Source organism: Mustela erminea, chromosome 20 (genome assembly GCF_009829155.1).
Source record: "Mustela erminea isolate mMusErm1 chromosome 20, mMusErm1.Pri, whole genome shotgun sequence".
In the NCBI taxonomy this organism is placed as follows: domain Eukaryota; kingdom Metazoa; phylum Chordata; class Mammalia; order Carnivora; family Mustelidae; genus Mustela; species Mustela erminea.
This window is the reverse complement of record NC_045633.1, coordinates 16,790,016-16,815,733: the sequence shown is the minus strand read 5'-3', so window position 1 is coordinate 16,815,733 and position 25,718 is coordinate 16,790,016. Positions and strand designations below refer to the sequence as shown.

At 41.4% G+C, this 25,718-nt stretch overlaps 1 protein-coding gene across 4 annotated transcripts in view; it reads left to right on the top strand.

Moving 5' to 3' along the window:
* C20H16orf72 (chromosome 20 C16orf72 homolog) overlaps nt 1-25,324 on the top strand; it is a 28,280-nt gene extending 2,956 nt beyond the window's left edge. Inside the window, exons 3-5 of one of the 4 annotated variants that reach the window (XR_004282074.1) lie at nt 9,892-10,167; nt 22,497-24,075; nt 24,638-25,324. Coding sequence is in view for 3 of the 4 variants with exons in the window: in XM_032328687.1 (XP_032184578.1) it covers nt 9,892-10,167; nt 22,497-22,741 (521 nt within the window). In the remaining variant the exon portion in view is untranslated. Of the gene's footprint in view, nt 1-9,891; nt 10,168-17,182; nt 19,308-22,496 lie in introns of those variants that run through there. The other 3 variants (XM_032328688.1, XM_032328687.1, XM_032328689.1) reach the window with 3 other exon arrangements.
* Nucleotides 25,325-25,718: the final 394 nt, after the last annotated feature.

Genomic DNA, 25,718 nt, shown 5'->3' with positions numbered 1-25,718 from the left:
ATTGCTTGATTTGAAATTGCTTTTTATAATTTCTTAGTTTTCTTTTGTTCAGCTGATTTAATGAGAGAGACATTCAATTTTTCTTTTTTAATTTAAAGATTCTATCCATTCATTTGACAGAGAGACACAGCAAGAGAGAGAACACAAGCAGGGGAGGTGGGAGAGGGAGAAGCAGGCTTCCCACTGAGCAGGGAGCCTGCTGTGGTTCTGATGTTGGGCTGTAACCCAGGACTCTGGGAGGTCATGACCAGAGCCTAAGGCAGACGCCCAACTACTGAGCCACCCAGGCACCCTGAGACATCATTTTTTAAAAAATGGAAATACATTTTCTTGTTACTGCAAATGTGTTAGATTGTTAGAACTGGTTTTGTTTTATATCCTGTTTTTGTTAAAAGTAAATGCATCCTTTTTTACCTGGTAGGAAAGGGGAGTTGTGGTTCGTGAAATTTGGTAGTGTAGCAAAATACTCTTACCTGATTGAAAGAAAAGAGGTAATGCTCTGCAGAGATACTCACCTTCCTCTTTTTCAGGGTGAAGTCTTTGGAGAACAGGACTACAGCTGTAGGATTAATTAGATACCTTAAATAGAACCAGTGTAGTTAGCAAGGTAGTGTCACCAGCGCATGCAGCATTACGTGTAGTGGTAAATCTAAGTTCTTGTTCATAGCTCCGATTAAATATTTAGATATTATGTACAAGGGGGGAGATAATGGGATGGGGTTTCTTTAAAGGGTAGTGCTGCTGTATTTTTGTCTGATTATACACTTAACTGGCAAGCTGAAAATGGCTTGTTCTGCAGACTGGGGAGAGGTTGGCACTTATGCCAGGTTTTTGATAGCTCCTAAAGGAAACACATAGGAAGTTCAGATTTGAGGTAAGAGCCTAGCTGAGGGCCCCTTTTGATTGCTTTTGTGCTTTTGAAAAGTCTAAGGCTCAGTCATTTTGGTTTGGCTGGGAGGATGTGGAGGAGAGTGAGTTGTCTCTTAGTGTGGACAGAATTCAGCAAAATATGGAGTGTGTGGTTCTTGCTACTCCGTGTTGTAGGGCACGACTTTGGTATCCTCTTTTGGAAAGGGGAGGGAAAAAAAGTCTTGATTTGGTAGATCTAAAAAGGGTGATGTTTGTTTAGTTTTCAGTTCTGTTCTGTTCCTGGCCTAGTACATTTTTTGATATCTGCAACAGAAGAGGGGAGTGAAAAGTTACCGTGTTGGTTTTTTTTTTTTTTTAAAGAATTAATTTATTTATTTGACAGAGGGAGATCACAAGTAGGCAGAGAGGCAGGCAGAGAGAGAGAGGAGGAAGCAGGCTCCACGCTGAGCAGAGATCCCGATGTGGGACTCGATCCCAGGACCCTGGGATCATGACCTGGGCCGAAGGCAGTGGCTTAACACACTGAGCCACCCAGGCGCCCCCCGTGTTGGTTTTAATTTAGCCCAGATTCATGCTTACCTGGGAAATACTTGACCACACCTGCTGGTTTGCCTTTTAAAGCCCCCTCCTTGCATTTTCCTGGGCGCTACTTTTAATCTCGGTCTCCAGACTCCTCATTAGGAAATTGTTCTCCTTGTTTAATACCAACTTCTTCTGTTTGGGTTCCTTGCTCAGAAGAGAGGTTGGACTGGTGCTGGTCCTCTGGGACAAGGCTATCTTGGGAGCCCCAGTGGGCTGCCTGAGGTGGGTGCTGGTGCCTTACCTCTTTACCAGCGTCCTTGACCCAGAGTTTGATCACATGGCCCAGGGCCACTTCTCAGCACGTCCCTAATGGTTTGTTCTCTCAGGGTTTTGTTGTTGTTTTAAGATTTTATTTATTTATTTGAGAGAGAGAGAGAGAACAAGCAGGGAAAGGGGCAGAAGGAGAAGCAGACTCCCTGCTGGGCAGGGAGTCTGATTTGGGATTTGATCCCAGGACCCCGGGATCATGACCTGAGCCGAAGGCAGACACTCAAGGGACTGAGCCACCCAGGTGCCCCTGTTCTCTCAGGTTTTTGATGTCTTTTTCTTCTTTGACTTTTGTTTTATGGTTAGCTCCATTTCTTTGCCTCCACTTTTAATTAACTACTTACTAAAAAATATTTTTAATTTTTTTTTTTTTTTTTTTAAAGTAAGCTCGACATCCATCGTGGGGCTTAAACTCACGACCCTGAGATCGAGAGTCACATGCTTTACCAACTGAACTAGCCAGGCACCCTTGTCTCCACTTTTAATAACTTTTCATTGCATGTTGAGCAGTACTATGACATATGTTGAGAGCTTTCTTTCTTTTTTTTTTTTTTAAGATTTTATTTATTCGTTTGACAGAGATCACAAATAGGCAGAGAGGCAGGGAGAGAGAGGAAGGGAAACAGGCTCCCTGCTGAACAGACCGCCCGACTCAGGGCTCCATCAAGTCTTGAGATCAAGACTTGAGCTGAAGGCAGAGAATTTAACCCACTGAGCCACCCAGGAACCCCTGTTGAGAGCTTTCTGTTGATACTGTGTGTTTGAAAGATGTTCCTGGTTCTCTCTCTGACCAGCATGTGCCCAGGGAACATCTTTACTCCAGCAGTGCTTGAAGAAGCCCAGCATTGTTAGAAGGGCATCTACTGCTAGATTGTTTGAGTTCTGGTTCTGGCATGTTATTATAATTCTGTTTTCCAGGTGTTTGTGGCTATGGGCAGTCCTTAAGATGAAAGCAAGAAATTCTAGGTTATTTTTTATCTTTGTATTTCTTCTTGTGAATAAGCTTTGTGGTGTGGTGCTTTCCTTCTGCATCTTTCCCTAAAGGTTAAAATCGCCAGGTGAGAAAAATGGTATGATGCCTTTTATTTAAGTCCTTGTTTTTGAGGCCTCTTGATGCCACATCCCTTTATAACATGCTTTCTTACTTAAGCGTGGCCATCTTAGACGGTAGGTAAAATGAAACTGAGTAGGACATGCTGAAAATTTGTGGGCTTGGTGGTGAGTGATTGGCATATATAAACAAATGGTCAGAGAAAGCGTGTTCCACCTGGAGATAGTGGAATTTCATCTTTTTTTTTAAGATTTTATTTGTTTATTTGACAGAGATCACAAGTAGACAGTGAGGCAGGCAGAGAGGGAGGGGGAAGCAGGCTCCCCACTGAGGAGAGGGCCTGATGGCGGTGCTTGATCCCAGGACCCTAAGGTCATGACCTGAGCCGAAGGCAGAGGCTTAACCCACTGAGCCACCCAGGCGCCCCAGAATTTCATCTCTTTTAAAATTTGACTTTGTGGATCTGGTTTGTGACCCTTCTTTTTGCAAAAAAAATAATACTGAGCTTTGAGACTTTGTTCACAACACCTTTGGATTATAAGTAGAAACTCTAAATCTCAAGTTGTTTTTTTTTTTTAAAGATTTTAGTTATTTATTTGATAGCGGGAGGAAGAGCACAAACGGGGAGCAGCAGAGGGAGACGAGAAGCATCAGCAAGGAGCCCAATGTGGGCATCCATTCCAAAATCCCTGGATCATGATCTGAGCTGACGGCAGGCACTTAACCTACTGCGCCACCCAGGCATCCCTTAAGTTTTATTCTTTAACTTTTGCTCTATAAGGAGCCTAAAGGCCTCAGTCATTCATAACATCATCTGTAGATGGTGTGTTAAGTTTTTGTGGAAGACATTGTCTTCGGCATAACTTTTCTGTAAAAGGATGTTTTGATTGCAGGTAAGCAGAAAGTCCAAGTCAGGCAGGCTTCATTGGTGTGAACATGGATTGGCTTCTCTCCGACCCAAAGGCCAGTGGTAGGATTAGCTTCAGTCAGTGCCTCAAACTGTCCTGCTCTATAGTCTCTTGGCCAGAATTGGGTCACATGCTTATTCAGAACCAGTATCCTAGCTACTGTCTGGGGCTATGCAGATTAGATTCAGACTAAACCATTTGTTCCACCCTTTGAATGTGGAGGAAGCTCGCCCCAGAGCTATCCAAACAAATTTGGAAGTACCTTTAGGTAGGAGAAGGAAGGATGAGGTTGGATGCCAGACACATGGGGTTACTACGTACATTTCTTTTCTGGCTCCTGTCCTTCTTTGTGTGCTAGGTGAAAATTAAGGAATTATCTAGATAGTGGGGGGCGCCTGGGTGGCTCAGTGGGTTAAAGCCTCTGCCTTGGGCTCAGGTCGTGATCCTAGGGTCCTGGGATTGAGCCCTACATCGGGCTCTCTGCTCAGCGGGGAGCCTGCTTCCTTCTCTCTCTCTCTGCTTGCCTCTCTGCAGACCTGGGATCTCCGTCTGTCAGATGAACGGATAAAACCTTTAAAAAAAAAAAAAAGTGAGTATCTAAATAGTGGAAGTTGGTGCCTATTATCAGATACTTCATTGCTGGAGAATGCATGAGTTGTTTCTCAAAACAGTTGGAAAATGGTTTTATTTTGCCTGTAATTCAAATCTTTGTTTCCAATGAAACACTTTTAATACTTTTTTCCCCTGTGGCAGACTGGATGACTAGTTAATGCAAATTGAATTTCTAAGTTCAAATATTTTGTCATTAGTATTTTTTTGAAATGTTGCTTTGATCTAGCAGTGTGCTCTTAGAGTTTATAGGTCCTCTAAGGCGGATGGGGGATAGTTTCTCTTGTTTTGGGGAAGAACTACCTTATAGAAGGAACTCTGTCACTTACCTAACTTCGGGCAAGGCCATTTGAGCCTCTCAGTTCCAGTTCCTTGTTTAAGAAATTGGGATGTCTGCTCTGGCCAGCTCAAAAGGATTGTATCAGAAACTATAAATAGTGAAATTGGATTAATCTTGTCTGTATATCATGTAAGAAAGTTGTACATTTGGTCTCCGTCTCAGAAATTAGGTGATTCTGTGCCTCTTGCCCCTGCCAGTGGTTAGAGGATTAGACTTCTAAAAATCTGGAATTCCATTTCAGCTGCTTACACAAAAATAGTTTTTTGTTTGTTTTTTTAAGGTTTTTATTTATTTATTTGACAGAGAGAGACACAGTGAGAGAGGGGAACACAAACAGGGAGTGGGAGAGGGAGAAACAGACTTCTTGCCTAGCAGGGAGCCCAGTGTGGGGCTCGATCCCAGTACCCTGGGATCAAGACCTGAGCCAAAGGCAGACGCTTAATGACTGAGCCACCCAAGTGCCCTGCAAAAACAGTTTTTTAAAAACATAAGAAACATGGGACATCTACCATCTACTGTGACTTGTCTGCGTCAGTTTGTTTCCTGAATAGGGAAGTGACTGTTGTGCTTAAAGGTTAGATTGACATTTTGATGCCCTTGGGGTTTGCCTAACCTTCAAACTTATGGCCCTGTTTCCCAATGGCTTTGGCTTCAGTAAAATAATTTTGGACATAAGACTGTCCCCACAGTTTCTGTGCTCTGCATTTCTAGAATTTGAATGTCTGTTTGTCAAGGTTCAGATGTATTCCGGGTAGTTTTTGGCAGAGAACCTTGAGAAAGCCATCGTGTTTATTGTGCTGCTGTACACTTGATCAGCCTGTGATTACATTAAAATCTAGTACAGTCATGCCTAAGATTCTCCAGTACATATTCACATCTCTCCTGTTTGATAGGAGGGTTTTATTTTCAACCACTTAACTGTTTAAAGTCCTAAATGTAAGGACTGTGTTTGAAATGCTTTTGTGTCAACATGAGATTTTCTCTATAGGGAAATAACTGAAATGGGATTAATGGGGGTGGTAAGGTTATTGATTTGGCTTTCAGGATATTCTGTGAATGGTATAAAACCAAATCTTGCCCAGGCAGTGCCGAAGTAGGTACCTGAAGACCTTAAATGTCCTGTCTGCTTTTGTCTTCTGTACTTTCTAATCTGTAAAAGTCCGTGTTTGTGGAGTACCTGATCCTTAGTTTGTTCTTGGTTGGTTCTGATGTTGAGACTTGCTCAGAATTTCTTAGATGAAATGATCGGTCAGTCACATAAAAAATTTTTTTTTTTTAGGGACGCCTGGGTGGCTCAGTTGGTTAAGTAGCTGCCTTCGGCTCGGGTCATGATCCCAGCATCCGGGGATCGAGTCCCGCATCGGGCTCCTTGCTCAGCGGGGAGCCTGCTTCTCCCTCTGCCTGCCTGTGCTCGCTCTCTCCCTCTCTCTCTGATAAATAAATAAAATTAAAAAAAAATTTTTTTTAGTTGCGTAAATTTTATTTTTTAAAGATTCTATATATTTGAGGGGCGCCTGGGTGGCTCAGTGGATTAAGCCGCTGCCTTCGGCTCGGGTCATGATCTCAGGATCCTGGGATCAAGTCCCGCATCGGGCTCTCTGCTCAGCAGGGAGCCTGCTTCCCTCTATCTCCCTCTCTGCCTGCCTCTCCGTCTGCTTGTGATCTCTCTCTGTCAAATAAATAAATAAAATCTTTAAAAAAAAAAAAAAAGATTCTATATATTTGAGAGAGAGCATGAGCGGGGAGAAGGTTAGAGGGAGAAGCCGACTCCCCATGGAGCTGGGAGCCCCATGCGGGACTCGATCTGATCCGGGACTCCGGGATCATGACCCGAGCCGAAGGCAGTTGCTTAACCAGCTGAGCCACCTGGGCACCCAAGTTGTGTAAATTTTAATAAAAGAGCATCACAGGTTACTTAGATAACAGTCTTTCATGTAAACCACTGAATATTGCATTTTCCAGCTTTGTTCAAGTCTGTGATTGAAGCATCAGGCCCTCCCTTGGGGTGCCTGGCTGGCTCAGTCAGACCATGTGACTCTTGATTTCAGGTCATGAGTTCAAACCCCACTTTGGGGTGTGGAGCCTGCTTTAAAAAAAAAAAAAAAAAAAGCCTCAGGCCCTTGCAGATCTGATTTTTTGGAACTTCTTTTGTCCTCAGACCAAAATGTAGCAACTTTATTCCCTGTATTGTCAGTTCTTTAAATAACTGCCTCAGGTGGTCCTCTCCCTTTGGCTCTTGAGTTCTGCATTCAGTTGAAGGGAGGAGGTTTTGTCGTCTGGTTTGGCAGCTGTGTATTTACATGCCCGCTTCATCTTGGCTTTACACTGCACAGACCTGCTTCAGACCTGTTTCTTGTAGTCCTTCTATACCTCCAGTGTTTTCCCTCTCTGCTTACAGTTCTGGGCCTCCTTCCGTCTGGTTCTTGAAAAACAATTTCCTTGGTCATTCTGATTGGAACCTGCTTCTCCACTTACAAGTTTGAGTGTAACAGTTCTTTCAGGTGGGGCAGTTTTGTTGAATCCTGGTTGCATCAACGTTCACACTTTACATGTTTCCTTTTTCTGGTGCTGTGGGTTTTGCTCACAGTTTTGATTTCTCTTCAAATGCTTCGAGCTCTTTCAAAATCACTCTTCGAGATAACAGCTTTACCAAGGTTATGTTGAGTTTATCTACTCCTACCGTTGCCTTTATCTAAGTCTTTAAGAGATTGGAAAATGTTATATTACACTTTTAAATGTTATTTACCTTTTTAAAAAATTTTTATTTATTAGAGATGGAGAGCACAAGTTGGGGGGAGAGAGGAGTAGAGGGCAAAGGAGAAGTAGACACCCCACTGAGCAGGGACCCTGACATCATGACCTGAGCTGAAGGTAGAAGGTGGCCTCACTGACTGAGCCACCCAGGTGCCCTAATGTTATTTACCTCCCCCCTTTTTTAAAAGATTTTATTTATTTGATAAGGAGAGACACACTGAGAGAGGGTTCACAAGCAGGGGAAGTGGGAGAGAGAGAAGCAGGCTTCCTGCTAAGCAGGGAGGCCTATGAGGGGCTCCATCACAGGACCCTGGGATCATGATCTAAGCCTAAGGCACACGCTTAATGACTGAGCCACTCAGGCTGCCACTGTTTTAAAATGGAGTTTATGCTTGCTTTGTTTATGATGAACTGATAAATCAGAAGCCATTGGTTCACATTGTAATTTGACCATTACTCTAGTAATGAGAAAGAAAGTGGAGAAATTACTTCATTCCACGTGTGCTTTTTATGTCTTTAGAATAAGAATAATCCAGTTCTCAAAGTTTTAAGAGTGCTCCCAGGGGTGCCTGGGTGGCTCAGTGAGTTAAGCTTCTGCCTTCGGCTCAGGTCATGATCTCAGGGACCTGGGATGGAGCCCCGCATTGGGCTCTCTGCTCAGTGGGGAGCCTGCTTCCCCCTCTCTGCCTGCCTGCCTCTCTGCCTACTTGTGATCTCTCTCTCTCAAATTAAAAAAAAAAAATCTTAAGAGTGCTCCCATAGACAAGGTTTTCCGTTTTTTTTGTTTGGAAAAGTTTTCAGCAATAAGGTCTGATCATCTAAGGAATAGGCCTTCTGATAAAGTTCTGCTTGTGCTGCCCTCCTGCACTCTTGCTTAATAATGCAAATTCATGCAGATAGGAATCCTCTGTACTGGATTATTGTGCTTGTGGAACACAACTCTGTTGGTTATTCCTTACTCTTTCTGAGTTACGTGTTTCAGACAAGTAATTTAAAAAGAAATCATGGCCCAGAAAAGTAATAGAGGAATGATTCTTTGTGCTACAGAAAAATTCTTGCTCTTACAAAAGGCCCAGGGATAGATAGAACCGTTGTCTTTAATGTCATTAAAGGTATACTTTTGAGTTTCTGTGAGCCTAGCAGTTCAACTAAAAATAAATGGCAGTGACTTAAATTTCCCAGTAGGTCAGGAATCATTTACTGAAAATGTGGGTTACATATATACAGGGGTAGTACTTATTTACAGGGAGACTGGGAGGCCAGTCTGAGAAATTTTTAAGTTAGGTCTTTCAGGAGTGATTGACTTATGGGAAACTGTTGGCAACTGGAAGCACAAAGAAAGTATATGAAGGGAAATGAATGACTGTTTCCACTGTGCTGTTTGCTTTTGGTGTTGAGTTGTCAGAATTAATTTTTCCTCTTGATTTCTAAAATGTTGGCTGCTGTCTTCAGTGTGTTCCCAATTCTTGGTGCTGAACCTGTCAGGAGTGTATCATTCCCAAAATGATAACGTAAATGCAGGTGGCCTGAGTGATGTGTATGTAGTATGTAGTCATCTGTTGAATGATATGATGCTCCTACTTAGGATTAATTGTGAGAATTCGCGTTTCTGCAGGCGAGTAGAGCTTAGTGGTTAATAGCCACAGACTCTGGAGCACAATTTTAGGTCTTGTGTGTATTCTTTGACCTTGCTAGAGTTGTTCAGTAGCTGTTCCCTTTTTGCAATAGGGGAACCTTTGTACCACTTTCAAAGTTTTTTTGTTTTTTTGTTTTTTTTTTTTCTTTTTTAATTTGAGCAGTCTTTACACCCAGTGTCAATCTCGAACTCATGACCCCAAAGTAAACAGCCGCATGCTCTACTTCTGAGCCATCTAGGTGTCCCCCCTCCAGGTCTTCTTATTACCTTTTTTACTTACTACTTTACTACCTTACTACCTTTTTTCTCAGGTGAAGCAGCATATAGTACTAATAGACATTTAATAATTTACCCACCATTAGTAGCATTAAACAAGCTAGCTTAATTTGATTAAGCTTAGCAGGATTTTAAAGGGAATAGCATTTTAAAAATGGTAACTCGGCTAACAAGAAATAGTCCTTGTTTCTATTTAAAATCAGTGTTTTTGGGGGGCACCTGGCTGGCTCAGTCAGAAGAGCATGCCACTCTTGATCTCAGGGTTGTAAGTTGAAATCCCATATTGGGTGTAGAGGTCACTTAAATAAATAAACCTAAAAAAGTTAATTTTTATTTGTTTTTTAAAGAACCAGGCAGAAGCTGTAGGACTTCATGATCTCTGAATTTAGACAATTAAGATTAAATACCATGTGTAACACTTCAAACAGGGATAAAATACAGTTTAGTTTAATGGATTGCCGTTAAGATTTGAGAACCCCATATACTTCATGATACTCATTTTGTTTAACTTGTCATGTGGTTTTGTTTCAGAAAAGAATGGATCCTGGCTCTACTGATCATTTTGTCTCTTTTTTTCTTGTTCTTTTTTCTCTAACAGAAAGCGTGGATACTCATCAGCGAAGTTTTGATATTGGAATTCAGATTGGCTATCAGCGACGCAATAAGGATGTGTTGGCTTGGGTTAAAAAGCGCAGAAGAACTATTCGTAGAGAAGATTTGATCAGCTTCCTGTGTGGAAAAGTTCCTCCACCACGAAACTCTAGAGCTCCCCCAAGACTGACTGTAGTGTCCCCTAACCGAGCTACTTCAACGGAAACTAGCTCATCTGTAGAGACTGATTTGCAACCCTTCCGGGAAGCCATAGCTCTGCATGGTAAAGCCGTTTAAACATATTTCTTTGGAAAAATGGTTAAGAGTGTGCCTGTGGACCCATTTTCACATCTAGGTTTAGGTCCAGATAATATTGTCTGTGTTTTGTCTATTATAGTAACTACGTGCTCTAGAAATGTTTAAGTAGAATGTAAGCTAAGAACATAACGTGGGCAGTTTTTGAATGTTAGTTAGCCCATCCTAAAAAATGTTTTTAGAAAGCTAGTTTGAGCTTATCAGTGTCACAATAACAGAATCTTTTGCAACGTTGATTAGACCTTACTGCTTTATACTTATTGTTGTACATGTTTTCTTACTATTCTGAGTCAAAGAGGAAGTTCTTGTGTCTTAAGATTCTAGTACATTTCTGACTGCCGTGAGAGTCTGGTCAGTGGCAGGCAAATGAGGCAGGTAATTTTTGGGCTGTTCTTGTGGGAACTCCCTTTGACCCTTTTGAATTATTGAGTGTGCCTAAAAGGGTGAGAGTTGATGACCCAAGTGGGAATGGATAGATGTAAGAAGAATAAGAATAAGTGACTTTCCTTGACATCTGTTGTCCCTTAGATCCTTGCTTTGATAGGACTGTCAGGACAGTCTTAATCACCATCTCCCCAGGCCATAAGAAGGCCTTCTTGGCTAAGGGCTTTAAGTATTACTGGAGAAGCCTGGGGTGAGTAGTCAACGAGGCTGCTGCTGTTTGATCCTCTCTAATACAGATTTACAGGTAGACCTGGAAGAGGTACTTACTAGACGTTCAGTGCATTTATACGTTTAATAAAAGAACAGTGAAGTATTGAGACTTAGTTGGAACTGAACAGGAAACATGCGTGATGCACATAACTTATAGGAGAGAAGTAATTAGTGAGTTAGGTCAGGAGGCCTGTTAAAAGTGAACATTTCTGGGCCATAGTAGGTCATCTAAAACTAAGTAACCTGATATTAAAAAGGATGGGATATAAATGCAGAGGATTTTTATGTCCTTGAAGCTTTAAGGCTTGTGCAGATTTCTTGTTCTCTTTGGTGGACCCTGATTCTTTACCTAAAACCCTATTCAGATCATGGGGTTGGAAAAAAATGTTTTTTCCTCCTGATAGTTTAAGTTAAAAACACAAAACATTTATTGCAGGAAAGTCCCTGATGTGTGAATGCAGTACTTAGGATTGGTGGCTGTTTCTAATATAGGGGAATAGTCATGCCATTAGAACTTCTCAAACTCAAGGCAAAAATGAGTTCGATCTGTTCTTAATCAGTTCAGTTCCAGAGTTCACCTCTTTCATCATTAAGTTTGGAACAAATGACTGGAAGTGTATATAGTGTCAGGTGACTGGCCTGTCTGCGCACAGTAGGGCTGGATGTGGTTGTGTCTGAGCATTCTGATTTTCTTTATCATCAGGTGTATTTATGATTCATTCCATACCTCTCTCGTTTAAGTTTCTTTTTTCTGTAGCATACTATACTTGAGAAGATAGTTTTAAGACACAAAAATGCCACTCCTGTTATAAAATCTTAGTGCAGTTGTATACCTTGTAAAAAGTGCCAGGTCTCTCTTGCCCCGCCCCCTTCTTCCTCCCCGCCTTTTTTTGACTGTTCAGCTTGTAATTTGTCATTTTGTGAATTTTTGGATTTACTAAAACAATGTAGTTTTAAGAAGAGACTTCATGATCTTGACTTGCATTTAAATTGTGAAGTTCGAGAAAGTTGAACAATAAAGCTGTGTAGGCAAATAACCTTTCCCTTTAATAGACTTCAAGTACCATATACTGGAGACTCTGTGTACTCTAGTCCTAAGGTTCTTACGCTGAATTCCTGTAGTGGTCAGGTAATTTGGCCCCTTGGAAGAGTATACAGAAACATAAATTACACCAAGTTTTGCGCTTAGTGGTTTTGGAGAACATCAGTCTGTTGAGGAGAATGCTAGTCTGGTTTGAGATTGGAATGATTTCTCATGATAGGGCACTGTTGACTAAATTGTAAGGCAGATTAATGACCAACTTTGTAACCAGGTGTCCTTGTGATCTGAATTATTGGATAGTCTAAATTGAAGTGAAAGCTGTCCAGATCTCCTACAATGTATTTGGAGCCATCTTCAGTGAAGTACATTCTTGTCAGTTTAGTTTTGCATATAATTGCTTAGCCAGATGTGTGAAATGTAGTTGAAGTCATATTGAAGTTTTTAGGGATCTGCATTGGAAGGAGAGTCTAAATTCATGAGATTTTGACCTACAAGGAAGGGGGACTTAGGAAAAGAGTTGCATATTGAAGTATACTTATTAAGTTTTTAAACCGCAAACATGAGTGTAGGAGGTCATATCATCCTGTTCCTTTTTATGAGAGGACAGTTTCCCCCATAGTTTTTCTTCTCTTTTCTTTTTAAAGGTTTTATTTATTTATTTTGACAGAGCACAAGTAGGCAGAGGCAGAGGGAGAAGAGAAGCAGGCTCCCTGGGGCTCGATTCCAGGACCCTGAGATCATGACCTGAGCTGAAGGCAGCCGCCCCACTGACTGAGTCACTCAGGCGCCCACCCCCGTAGTTTTTCTTAATTGGCTCCTAAGTACTCTCCTGTACCAAACACACCTACATACACCTAAATTACACATTTTATTTGAAGAAAAATGACAAAGGTATAAGATACTTAAAAGCATTTATTTCCTGTAGACACTGAGGGTGTGGTAATGAGTAAGGTCTTCTGATTAGTACCTGGTCAGCCTAGGAGTTAATGCAGTTTCAGTCATACATATATCAGTGGTTATCAAACAGTTACAGACAAATCTCCTGGTTACTGAGGTTTAAAGACTATAATCCACTTTATTTTGGCACTCGTCTCCACTATGGGTTGCTTTTTTTCCTGTGTACCATGAGATCTAGTCATCTGGATATTAAACTTAACAGGAAGTCTGAGAAATACATAAGCATGTACTATAAACTGATTGTTGTCCTTGCCTTTTTAATTCTTGTCTTAAAATAAGTACATCAATAAGTTACCAAGTGCTGAATAGTACCTGCTTCCTTTTTTTTAATGTAATAGACAATTTCAGATGGACCTAAAATCCTCTCGACTGTTTTGTGGTTCTCCGTCTCCCTTTCTGATTCTACCTCTTAGGCATCCTTTTTTTCTCATGTGGAATTTTCCTTTTGTTTTTTTTTTTTCTTCGTATGTTCTTTCAGCTTCGATCCCCACCCCCTCAGGCTCTTCCACTGATTAGCTTACACTCCCCACCACTTTTTTTTTTTTTTTTTTTTAAGATTTTATTTATTTGTCAGCATAAGGAGGAGGAACAGCAGGCAGAGCAGGCAGAGGGAGAAGCAGGCTCCCCACTGAGCAAGGAGCCCATCGTGGAACTCTATCTCAGGAGGGTGGGATCATGACCTGACTCGAAGGCAGCTGCTTAACTGACGGAGCCACCCAGGTGGCCCCTACACTCCCCATATCTTAAGCCCTAACCACCTCCCACAAGGCCCTCTACTTGCAGTTTAGCCTGTTCCTGACTGCCTGGTGTGTGTGTACCGTTGTCCTCTGGTGGATGTCCACACCACAGCATCCCTGCAGACCTCTTTCACATAGAGTAGTTCCGGCCCGTTAGCAAATACCTGTTTTGTCCTCATTGAGCCATTCAGATGCACACATGGCAGATTCTCTGCTGTCTCTGGAAATGTATAAATGAAGAACGAGTACTTTTCTGTTGAGGTCAACACATACTTGGGTAATTTAATGCCAGGGATGTGGTATGTGTAAAGATACTCCAGAGGCAGAAAGGGACCTTTTACTGTGTGGCCTGGCTGTGCGTTAAGAGAAGAGTCTTTGGAGGAGATGAGCCCTGGGCTCTGGAATAATCTCCTTCCTGCTCTTGCTTCCTGGCCCTGAGATGACCCAGTCGCCTGTCCATGTTTCCTGGGACCACTGGAGTAGTGTTTTTGATCTTGTCACTTCAGTGAAAAATAGCTTTTGTTTATGGCTAATAGGTTGAAGTCAGAACTGAGCATGGCATTATAAGGTCCTTCTGATTGGGTCTTGACCTTGGGTCAGATATCTTAGCCATATGGCTTCATCTATGGAATGTCTCCTTGCCCTTTTCCAGATCTTTCCCTCTGCCTGCTTATACTTAAAGATAGATCAAGCGCCTCTTCTAAAATTAAGCTTCTAAAATTAAGCTTTCTTGCACTTCTCCTTTCTGAAGCCTTCCTTGAGCTTTTAGTCTTCTCCCATTTGGATTTGCTTCTCTGGCTGTCCCTCCCAATAGACTAGGAGTACCTGAGGGCAGGGCCTTGTCTTAAAGCTCCTGGCTTTAACAGAATCTGGCGAAGAAACTGGCATAGGTGTGTTCTGAGTTGAACAGAGTTCAGAGGTCTGTTACGTGGATGGATACAACACAGTGGGGGTAGAGAACCTTCAGGAAGAATTGAGGATCAACAGATCCCAGGATGATTGCAGCGGGGGTACAAGGAAGGGTGTGTACGTTAGGAGAGCTAGAGGAAACTCCTTACTTAAATTAGAACAACTGATACTTTGAACCGGGCTTGAAGATGATGGCACCATTACAGCTATGTTAGTGTTACTTTATGCCTGCATATTCTGCTAAGGAGGTTGTCATTTAATTCTCACTTGCCTTGAGTTACTGCAGTTTTGTTGAAGAGAGCGGGCTTATTTGGCTTCATAAGTGGTAGAATAGATATTCCAGATCTGCCTGCCTCCAAAGTGCATGCTCTTAACCATTGTGCTTCCTACACATTTTTACATTGTGGTCCCTCCCCCATGGGCCCTGGGGTAGGGTGGGAAAGAAGAATTTTCTTCTCTAAAAATATCACTCCATACATGAATTTTCTGTTTTTGGCATTTTCACTATAAGTAAATCTTGTTAAGTAGGATTGAGGATGAATTGTTCATGACCTGTATTTCTGGTTCACTTTAGTAGGAAGAGTAGTTACGCTTTCTTGTAGGTAGGCTACATTCCCACTATGACCTTAGGCAAGATGGTTAACTTTTTTTTTTTTTTTTTAAGATTTTATTTATTTATTTGATAGAGACATAGCGAGAGAGGGAACACAAGCAGGGGGAATGGGAGAGGGAGAAGCAGGCATCCTGCTGAGCAGGAAGCCTGATACGGGACTCCATCCCAGGACCCTGGAACCATGACCTGAGCTGAAGGCAGACGCTTAAGGACTGAGCCACCCAGGCACCCTGATGGTTAACTTTTGCAAGGCAGTCTCCTCCTCTTCGTAAGGTGTTAGATTGAATGAGAAACTAAGCAAAGTACCTACCTACCCTTTCACTGTACTGTTTCTTACCCTGAGAGAAGGGGGACTTCTTAGTTCTGTGAGCACCAAAGAGGTCCTTTGCCTCTTGGTGGATTTCAGTGCAAAAGTAGACCTAGAGTTTGGATAGCCTCTTAAGACACCCCCCCCTTCAGTAAGGGTGACCTTCTAAATTGCACATATCACTCCAGAGGGGAAGGATAATGTAAAAATTACTGTTAATTACTATGTTACTTGCTAGGATCTTTTTTTTTTTTTTTTTTTAATTTTTCATGTTGATACAAACCAGTGAAGTTGGTGCTTTTTCTCTTTCTACTGGATGGACAGATTCTCAGTTGACTTACCCAAGCTAGTGTTGTGTCTGGAAAGCCTTAGATTGAAATCCGGTCTCCTCTTTCTGAGTTTTATTCATTATTGGGGAGGGGGTTAGGTGAAAAGGGTCCAGAGAGGAATGGGGCATGCGTTCATGGAAAGGAAGAAAGAGACCAGGCTGGGAGAAGCAGCTGGATGCCAAGGCAGACTTCACTCTTACTCAAAGCGCCTCATTGACGTCATCTCATAGATGGTCTTTGGAGGCTCCTGGCTGTGGTTCAGACTCTTCTGTACAGATCAGAAACACTTGGTTTTTATTTCCAAATGTCATTTTGATGACATTCTTGACCGAGGTTTTAGGAACCAACCTTACTAGGCCTGGGTTGTTTCTTCTGTAAAATTCCATCCATTCATATCAGAGGGCCCTAGCATGTACAGTCTGTGTCATCGTAGGTGCTGTTGGGAATTGCTGCCATTGGCATTTGGCTTTAGGATCTCACTTTGCCAAGTATTAAGTTCCTTTCATGTTTAAATTAGTTTTAAAAAGGCAGTGGGCTGCCCCATTCCCTGGTGTAAGTAGTGAAAGGGGCTTAGGCAGGCTAGCCTTTAATGTAGCCCTGGAGAATTTCAAATAAAGGAAAGAAACAAAAAGTTTGTTTCAAAGAAAGCACTTAGTTAAGACAGCAGCTCCTTAGTATTGAAGTCTGACATCTGAACCCTTTTCTGGTTTGAAACCCTCCCTTTTTGGTGGATGTGGTATTAAGAGTTCTGATTTCTGCATTTCAGCTCTTTCTGTGGAAGTGGTGGTCCTTTAAAAATAAAGTATGTATTGTCATTCTGTAGCCTCTCCATTGCCCAGCATTTACCTAACACTAAGTACTAAGCACAGTTGATTAGAGGCTAGGGGAAGGGGCCTGTGATACAATAGCTTGAAAGATTCTTGGGTCTGGAGGAACTGGGTATAGGGCTTTTTCAGAAAACCATAAAAGGTCAGATAGGAACTTTTACCTAGAAAAAATGTAAGGCAAATTCCTAATTTGTCATACTCAGTGTATAAAACTGATGCCTTCTTCTAGTGCTTATGGAAATCTGTGGATTCCAGTCAGCCTGAAGCAATAGGGTTTTTGTTCTCTGAGCAGACAGGTGTTTGTAGCTTTTGTTAATTTGTTGGAAAACATTTTTGGACCTGTGTGCACTAGAGTGATACCGAAGAGGAGATTTTGGTGAGAACAAGGCTTCTTGATAGAATTTGCTAGACACCTGAAATCCAGTACATTTAAGAGGGATTTATTTGTGTTTGGTTCTGTTTCTTCCCCTTTCCCTCTTGTCCCCTTCCATCCATAGAGCTAAATATTATAGAAACAAATGTTTGATAGCTAACACAGATGTTTAGGTTAAGTATTTTTACACTGTTGGCATGCTATACACGAAACTCCTTGGAACTTTCTGTTGCAGAGGACTAACTGGAACTGACCTATAGGGTATTTTGATCATCTGTCTTCGAAGTCCTTCCTTCTCTTGCGTGTTTGTACTTCTGGTACAGCGTGTGGAACGCAGTAGTAGGGACTTCATAGATGCCTGTTGACTGTTGCAGTCTGCCTCTTCCTGAAATACCAGCACCATTGATACTTACTTAACAGTAAAATATTTTAAAAACTTATGTGGAAATTAAGATGTAAGAGATTAATGCACCAAAGCAGTCTCCTCACTTAATTACTTAAAATTGATTACTTCAAAGATTCTTTAATTAAAATTCCTCTGCAGACTGGAATTTCTAAATGATGGCCTTAGTTCAAGCCAGCTTTTGAGAACAAGAACAATGAAGGCAATTAACATAGCATTAACATTTTTGATGAAAAGTGGCATTTTCTGTATATTAAGATTAGATATTAGCTGCTGAAGTTTTCTGGGGTAGGACTTAAGTATTAAGTTACCAACGTCAGTGATACGAAATTGATTTTGAACTTGCAGTACAATTTTGTCGGACATTTTTTCATTGACGTGAAAAGGAGTCTTCGTAGCCATGCCTCATTCCGTTTACTCACCTAGTACTGATAGTTACGAAGCACTTTAACATTTGAGTTTAATTTTTCCACTAGTTTCCTGTTTTATAAATAGCACTTTCTTGGAAAGTTTTGAAAATTTCCGAAAAGTAAAAAACTCAATATCTTGTTATCCCACTATATAGAGATAACTACAGTTAAATGTTTGGTGCATTTTCTTTCAGTCTTTTTTTCAATGTATAAATATTAAAACTATTTCATAGTTGAGATCATACTGCATATATGGTACTGTATCTTGCCTTTTTCATTTTAACGTCGTGAGCATTTTTCCCATGGCATTAAAACTGTCTTTGAAAAATTTGAAAGCATTGGGCTGTCAGCATAACTGAAAATGTTTTCTTGGTGTGACACATGTATCTTTGTAACTGGTTTGATTTAGTGTGCTTTACTTCAATAAAAATTCAGTATTACAATTTACATATTGGGGTGGGGAGTGGTATCTACTTCAAATTACTAAAATCTTAGTAGAATTCCTTTTTTAATGATTTGAACTTATTCCCTGGTGCATTTTAAAAACACAACATTTTACACACAGTGCTTGTTTGCTTAAAACCTCAGAACACCACTGCAGAGGGAACGCTACCCACTGAATAGTGCGATTCATTTCAAATGCAAGAATACCAGTGTCATGGTGTTCCAGTCAGGAAGTTATCACTCTGTTCAAATGGTGGGGATTCCAGTCCCCCCCCCCCCCCCCGCCCCCCCATTTTCATACTGGAGATGGGAGAACTGGTGGAGCAGATCTGCCCGGGTCCTGAGCCTGTGCTAAGTGGATCAACCGTAATGATAGCCGCATTTTCTCCTCCTGGGCTGGCCCTCTGCCCTCACAGGCCGAAGGAGGTTGGGGAGCAAGTAGACAGTGTAGATGCAGCCCCCAGGCCTCGGGCTGCCGACGGAGGAAGGGAGCTGAACCCGTTCTGCACTTGCTCTTTCTGTGCCTGTAACCTGACTCCATGCTGGGAAACTGGAATGACATGTAATTAATTCTGAAAACAGGATTTTCTTAACTATCTCAAGCATGAACTTGGAATGAAAATAATAGTTATGTGCTACTTTTAACAATTGACCATGTAACCTAGATTCCTATAACCTGGACTGTGCCTTTGTTTTAGCTCCAGTGGGAGCTTTCTTTTCAAAGTATGAAATCATCCTAATCTTTTTTTTTTTTTTTTTTACCCCTACTCCTACACTAATCATTTAAAATGAATGCAGAAACTTTAAAACTGATTGAGTTTAATCTTGTATTAAGCAATTGAGACTTTTCTGTCTAATCATACTACTTGTTCTGCTGCTTTTGTCAATTGATATTCCCATAGCCCTTTTTGAAAAAGTGTGTTTTGGTAGAAATTAAGTTGTATGCCCTTGGGCCGTACAACTTAGTTTTTTAGTTCTGAAGCATGTTCAGACTCTGTACTTGTATAGGCCTGATTGTTCATGTGGCTTAGCTAAGGTTTCCTGAAGCATCTTCCAGTAGCTGTCATTGGTTTATAAAATAAAATTTGGGCTGTTTAAAATAATATATTTTTTGGTTGTTCATCTTAATTTTTTTTTTTTTTTGACACTTACAAAAGTCTTTTTGGGAAAGATTTTAGATCGCTAAAATTGGAAAAGAATTTTCACTGCTGAGAGTAGATAGGAAGCAGGTAATGTGGCACATTGTGACTTGACTTTAGCTTCCAAACTAAGCCCTGAGTCGTACACCCAACAGAGAAAAGATTGCTATTTTCTAGGAATTTTCAAATTGATGAAATTGATAACTTAATATCTCTTCTTTTTCATGGAGCATAGCAGTGGAAACAAAATAGAAGTATTTGCTTGATGTGCCTGTTCTCTTCTGGTGGAGTATTCTGTGAGCCTTGGGTATTTGTCCTTAGGTGTTAAACATGTTACCATGTTAACAAGAGGGCTTCTGGGGCGGGAAGGGTGGGGATTGTTGGAATTCTTTTGGTGGTTTCAAATGATAAAGGGATCCTCAGTTTTAATTATTGAAGTAGCCCAGTTTCATGCTGAAGACCCACATTTTACAGTGTAATTACCTCAGGACTTCCTGCATTATGAAACAGCTATGAAAAGATTATTGTCTAAGTTCATGGACACCTTTTAGTAGTTTGTTACGGGCTGGTAGGTTAGAAAAAAGAAAGCACAGCTCTCTCCTCAAACTGGTGGAGAGCTGGGAAAAAATTGCCAGCAATTTGGGAGTATTTGAGTTTTTTAAAACTTGATGGCAAAGAGTTAATAGGGCCACCTGGGTTTGTTTCCAGGCATTGGAGAGGTGAATAAACCTCAGCAGCTTTGGATTTCAGTGGATTTCAAAATGGGCAGGACTTGGAAGCACTCTGCTGTTTTCAGAATTCAGTGACTGCTTTGTGCCAGGCACCATGTGCATTAGTTAGATAGGAAATGACCCTGTCGATAGGAAGAGACAAAGGATCCTAGTGCGCTGTATTAAGATGAGCCCAGGATGTGGCTTTTCCTTCTTTTCCTGTATGTTTAATAAACTGGTGTGGGCTGAGGAGGAAGCGTAGTACCCTTTTGGTGTTAACACTGGAGATGTCTAGCAGGCAGTTAGAAATATGGATGTGTCCTTGAGCTTAGGAGAAATGCCTGCTTCTGTGGAAAACGATGCCTTTAGGTCAGCTGAGGGGTCAGGGGCACCACTGTGGGTGACCTCAGCCTATCAGGGGCAGAAGAGAAGCCTGCAGAGGCCACTGAGGAAGGAACCGACAGGCTGGAGAACAGGAAGGAGCAGAGAGTTTCAAACAGGAGGGAGGAGGAGCCAGTGAGAGAGAGGTAGGAGAACCAGGAAAGAAGCCTCCGCTGGGAGGAGCTGCGGAAGGAACTAGAGGCCTCATGGGCAGGAGCAAATGTTGGAAGGGAGGCGCAGGCCCAACCCTCGGAAGGAACCGCAGGTCCTTTGCTCTGGCAGTGCACATCCGCTCTCCAGGTGGAGCGCAGAGGGCAGGAAGGGAGGAACTAACTGTTCAGTGAAGCCTAAGGCAAGCCAGACCTTAGACGCTGTGGCCACTTTCTACTGAAATGTTGACTTTAAGAACGGGCAGGGTCACAGTGAAGGGGAAATCTTCGCTGGGGCTTGAGTTTGAGTCCCTGCTCTTGCTCATTGGCTGTGTGACTTGGGTCGCTTGCTTAACCTTTTAATCTTGGTTTCTCATCTGCAAAAGTGGTAATCCAGATGTTGTAGGATTATTTGGAGGATGAAATTTAAAAGTACCTAGTGCCCAACACAGGAAGTGCTCCAAGATTAGTGCCTTTGTTATATAAATGTTTTTAAAATAGACACCAGCCTTGGAACCGTGTGGAGCTACAGAGGGGCTTGTGATCATCCTTTGGTCACCATTGGAGCGGGAAGACACATCTTCCACAGAGAGAACAGTGAGGGGGCTTCTGGGTACCAGGCAGGGAATTGGGTTGCAGAATAGGATCAACCTAATGGAGGGAGACTGTTGAGGCCACGGGGCTGAGCATGCTCAGAGTATCTGCAGCGTAAGAACAGTGTGGGAGAGAGTTTATTAATAGTTTTGATGTGGTAGAAAGTAGAGAATTTTTTCTCAACTTAATGTTTAAATTTCAATCACATTTACAGGGCATATAAGATTAGGAAAAATGGGCCCCTACCAAGCCAACCTGTAAGCTTACTCTAAAATCTAAGTTCTGTTCTTTGGGAACATGGATTGTGCTAGATCCTTTTCTATAAATTCAGTCCAGCAATAACAAAATCCCCGTATGAGGCTGGCATAGCAAAGGGAAGTTCATAAGGTACAGCCACTGTTGGTGATGTTGAAGTTTTCAAATTCAACGCTGTGGTTAACGTTTCCTGCCTCCCTTGGGCCTGTCAGGGTTTATCCTGTATATTTCAGAGCGGAACATATGTTTGCCTCCTTAGCTATTCAAGAGTCTATGGAATGAGTGTCCAATGATGAGTGCTAGGTCTATTCTGGATTTAATTCAACCTTGAAAGCAGCAGGATTTTTTTTTATGCCATCTTTGTGTTCCCTTCTCTGAGAGATTATATATGGTAATAAGTTAGACTGTCCAAAGGAGTGTCTACCAAATACAGTCCAAACCTTGGGTGACGATATAGCTTGATTTGTCCAAGGGCAGACTGACTTTGTACTCGATGTCCCAGCACAGTTTTTAATAATGACCCCTTTTTTGGGCTCAAGAGTGCACTGTTTTGGATGATAAATTTATAAAGTCAACTCATCTGGAGGGGTAGTTGGAAGAAGCCCACTCAGTCCTGGAGATGATTGCTTGCCTCCCCTGTGTGCACATACACACACTGGAAGGATCTGTTGGGGATGGTGACTGCATAACTAAATGGTCCTGTTTAAAAGCAAGCATCTGCTAACCTCAGCCATAAGCTACAAGTAACATACATATTGGTAGAGTAGATGGGAGGGTTTTGTGATAAATATGTACACCTAGCATGATGCTTGCAACCTGATACACTTCTAGTAATTGGTAATTACCAATATTGTAAATATTGGTAGTGTTACCAATAAAACCTCTCCTACGTCAAGAGCCCAGCGATTTGTTTTTTCCAGAAGAAAACGTAACTGCTCTCTGGTGACCCCCTTAAGAAAACAGGGAGACCTCCTTTGACCCTATGAGACATTGAACGTAAAGTGGGTTGCTTTCGAGAGGGTTCCATAATTGAGCAACTCTAAAACCTTTTTTCTTCTTCCTAGGTCTTAGTGGTGCAATGGCTAGTATAAGCGTGCGTTCGAGTACCCCAGGCTCTCCTACACATGTAAGCAGTGGATCGAATGCTAGTCGAAGGAGAAATGGACTCCATGATGTCGATTTGAACACTTTCATATCAGAAGAAATGGCACTCCACTTGGACAATGGTGGAACTAGAAAGCGTACCTCAGCCCAGTGTGGCGATGTCATTACAGACTCACCAACCCATAAACGCAACAGAATGATCTAAACTGCAAACATTTTCACACCCACCATGCTGCTTGAAAGCCACTTGATCCTCAACATATACTATTATTGCAAAGGAAACATGAGGCCATCTTCCCTTGTTCACTGTTTAAGACAAGTGAATTCTATAGTGGTTGCCATAAAAGGAAGTTCTAGGTATTTACAGTAGATGCCTCTTGTAACTATGGCTTTCTTAAAACTATAATCCTAGCAGAGGACATCAGATACCGTGTAGTCATTAGCAAGATCATCATAGGCAAACATATATCCGTTCCAAGGCTAAAAGTGACCTTAACTGTATTTATTCTCAAAGGGAAAGGAAATATCAGATGTTTATTTGGTTATAGAATGCTCCTGCCCCCCCAACCCCCCCTTTGGTCCATTTCCTGCTGTGTTGAGTATTTTGCTTCAACAGTATTGCCAGGCTCCTAAAATTATCTCAAACCCACGATTTGGCTTCCTTGTCAAATCTGCAGGCTTCCATTTTTTAAAAAATTATTATTATTTTTTTTTTTAAATTTTTTTTTTATGCAGCACTCTATCACGCACCTGGGCTCTCGAGTCCCAGCGTGCGACCTCTAACAATTGGACTGTGCCCTGTTTTTCGTTTTCCAAGCAGTTTCTAATTCTGGTGATTGTGTGATGTAAAGAGGTGCTATGATGGTCATGCAATTAATACTTAATATTGAATCAATACACAGAACTTTAACGGATTCACTTTGTGTGTGTTAGCGCTCTAAAAGTAGCAATACTATTAAATTGCCCCCAGACAGACCCCGTAGGCTTAAAATACTCCCGTTCTAAGACGAGTACTACTTCCCATGCAGGGTACTGTTCCTTATGGTAAATGTAAACACATAGACTGCATTCAAGGGGGACCTGAAGTAGAGAGGTCATGAAGTTGGAGGATGGGCTTTTTTTTGGGTTCAGTGTTAGCGAGAGGGAGACGGATGGTGGGGGAGGGTAGGTATTCCAGTCTCTTATGTCCTGTAGTACATTTTTCATGAATGCCCTACTTTGTGTGCAGTTTCCATTGGAATGGTGGAAGATAAAGGTCTTTTACTGCTAATAACGTGGTCAGAACTTAAGTAGCCGTCTCCAGTCCCTCTCCCCTAACAAGTGCAGTTTGGAATCTCATTCTGGAAGAGATGGAATCGCATGGAGGCTCTCTAGATGTTAGGTAGACCTAAATAAAGGTTCCGAGTAGATCCTCTGTCCCTATAAGACCTCTTGTAGCCACAATGTTTTAGAGCATGTTTGATTGTTTCCTCTTCATTTTTAATATCTTGAACTGAATGATAGTCTTTTTTAGATGAAGAACTGATGTCAGCCTGCCAGGTACTGTAATTTATTCTATCATATTATTATATTATATATCAAGTAGGACAGTGAAAATGTTTCCTTGCAAACTTGTAGTCCAGTATCAGTTAACTTCCTGTTTTTATCCTGAAAAGACCATTGCAGATCAGTGTAAGGGTTTTTTCCAGTAATTACTCACAGCACTTTGTTAAAGTTTGCAATTCCTTCAGCCATTTAATAATAATCTTTCTGTGAAGAAACTTTACTGAGTTAACCATAATCTTCATTGACTGGGTGGGAGGTGAATGGAATGTGTGAGCTGGAGTTCTGTACTCACTATAGATTTAGCCCTTATTTAAAAAAAAAAAAAAAAAAAAGTCAATTCCGTACTAGAACCAGGAACGAAAGTGCGGTGTTTCCAAATTTTTGCAAAAGTGGATCAGTTTTTGTTTGAATATAATAGCAGGAAGAATTACAGCAATCTGTCATTTTACGTGAAACAGACAAGCCTGTGTATTATGAATACTTTTAAGCTTCCCTTTGGAATATGCCCAGAAATGCATTTGGAGTTACCTTTGTTTTTCTATCGTTGTCAATTTAGATTCTGGAATTGGCGTTTGGTGGTGTGAAGAGTTGCCCACAAGTGGCCAGAACTCCTCTTCCTAAAGGATTTTGAGATTGAGGAACAGATGTAAAACCTCCCCCTTATGCCTTGGTTCTAGTTCCTCCCTCCGAGTTGAAAAACAATTTTTTAAAAAATTTTTTGTTTTTGTTTTAGTTGGTGCTCTGACGCTTAATCTCAGTACCCTTTACTCTTGATTGTCAAATTTTGATAAAACATGTGCCATTTTCTTTGGTAAGAGAAAGCAGGTCTTATGTCTGCCAGAACACGATTTATATGCCTTATTGGCTCCATTAAACTTTTTAAAAACTTTAGCACTCGTTACTTTTTTCCACTGCATTTAATCTCAAATGCTGTTTGTCAACCTCACCGGAACCCGTTTGCCTGCTCTGTCTCATTGATCTCTCCCGTGCCCCCCTTAGCACAAGATAACCCTAAGATCTAGGAGTAGAAAGGAAAGTGATTTCTTCTCATAGGAAGACTTAGTTCTGACCGCTAGATTTTTGAAGGCTTTGATTGTGCCATTTTAGATGCAAACAAATCATGGAAGATTTAGTATTGTGTGGTACTTTTTTTTAATAACATTGATTTCTGCCCCCCCCACGCCCCCCCTCTTGAAAGCAGTATAGGCTGAATCTTAAAACTTAACAGTTTACTTTGGGGGGAACAGAACCTCCCTTTATCTTTTAAGCTAGATTCTCGGATTCTTTTAGACATCATGGCTCGTTAGATCTGTCCCCATCACCCTGACTTGGCATGAGTGGGTTGAGCTCATCCTTATACCGCAGTGTTCTGAGCATGGCTGAAGCATTAAAAACTTAATTATAATGTTTAGTATTTTATAGAGCAAAGTTAATGGAAAGCATTTGGCTGAATCTAAAGACCCACAGTCAAATTCTTCAATGTGGTTTTACCCAACTGGAGTAGTGGTACACACCTTAAAATCATTCAATGAATAAATAATTTTAAAAAACCGAGAAACTATGGGGCTTGTCTGCAGTTTTGTTTTGGTCATCACATCTGAATTAACTTTTTTGATGTAATCAAGTCCAGACTTTTA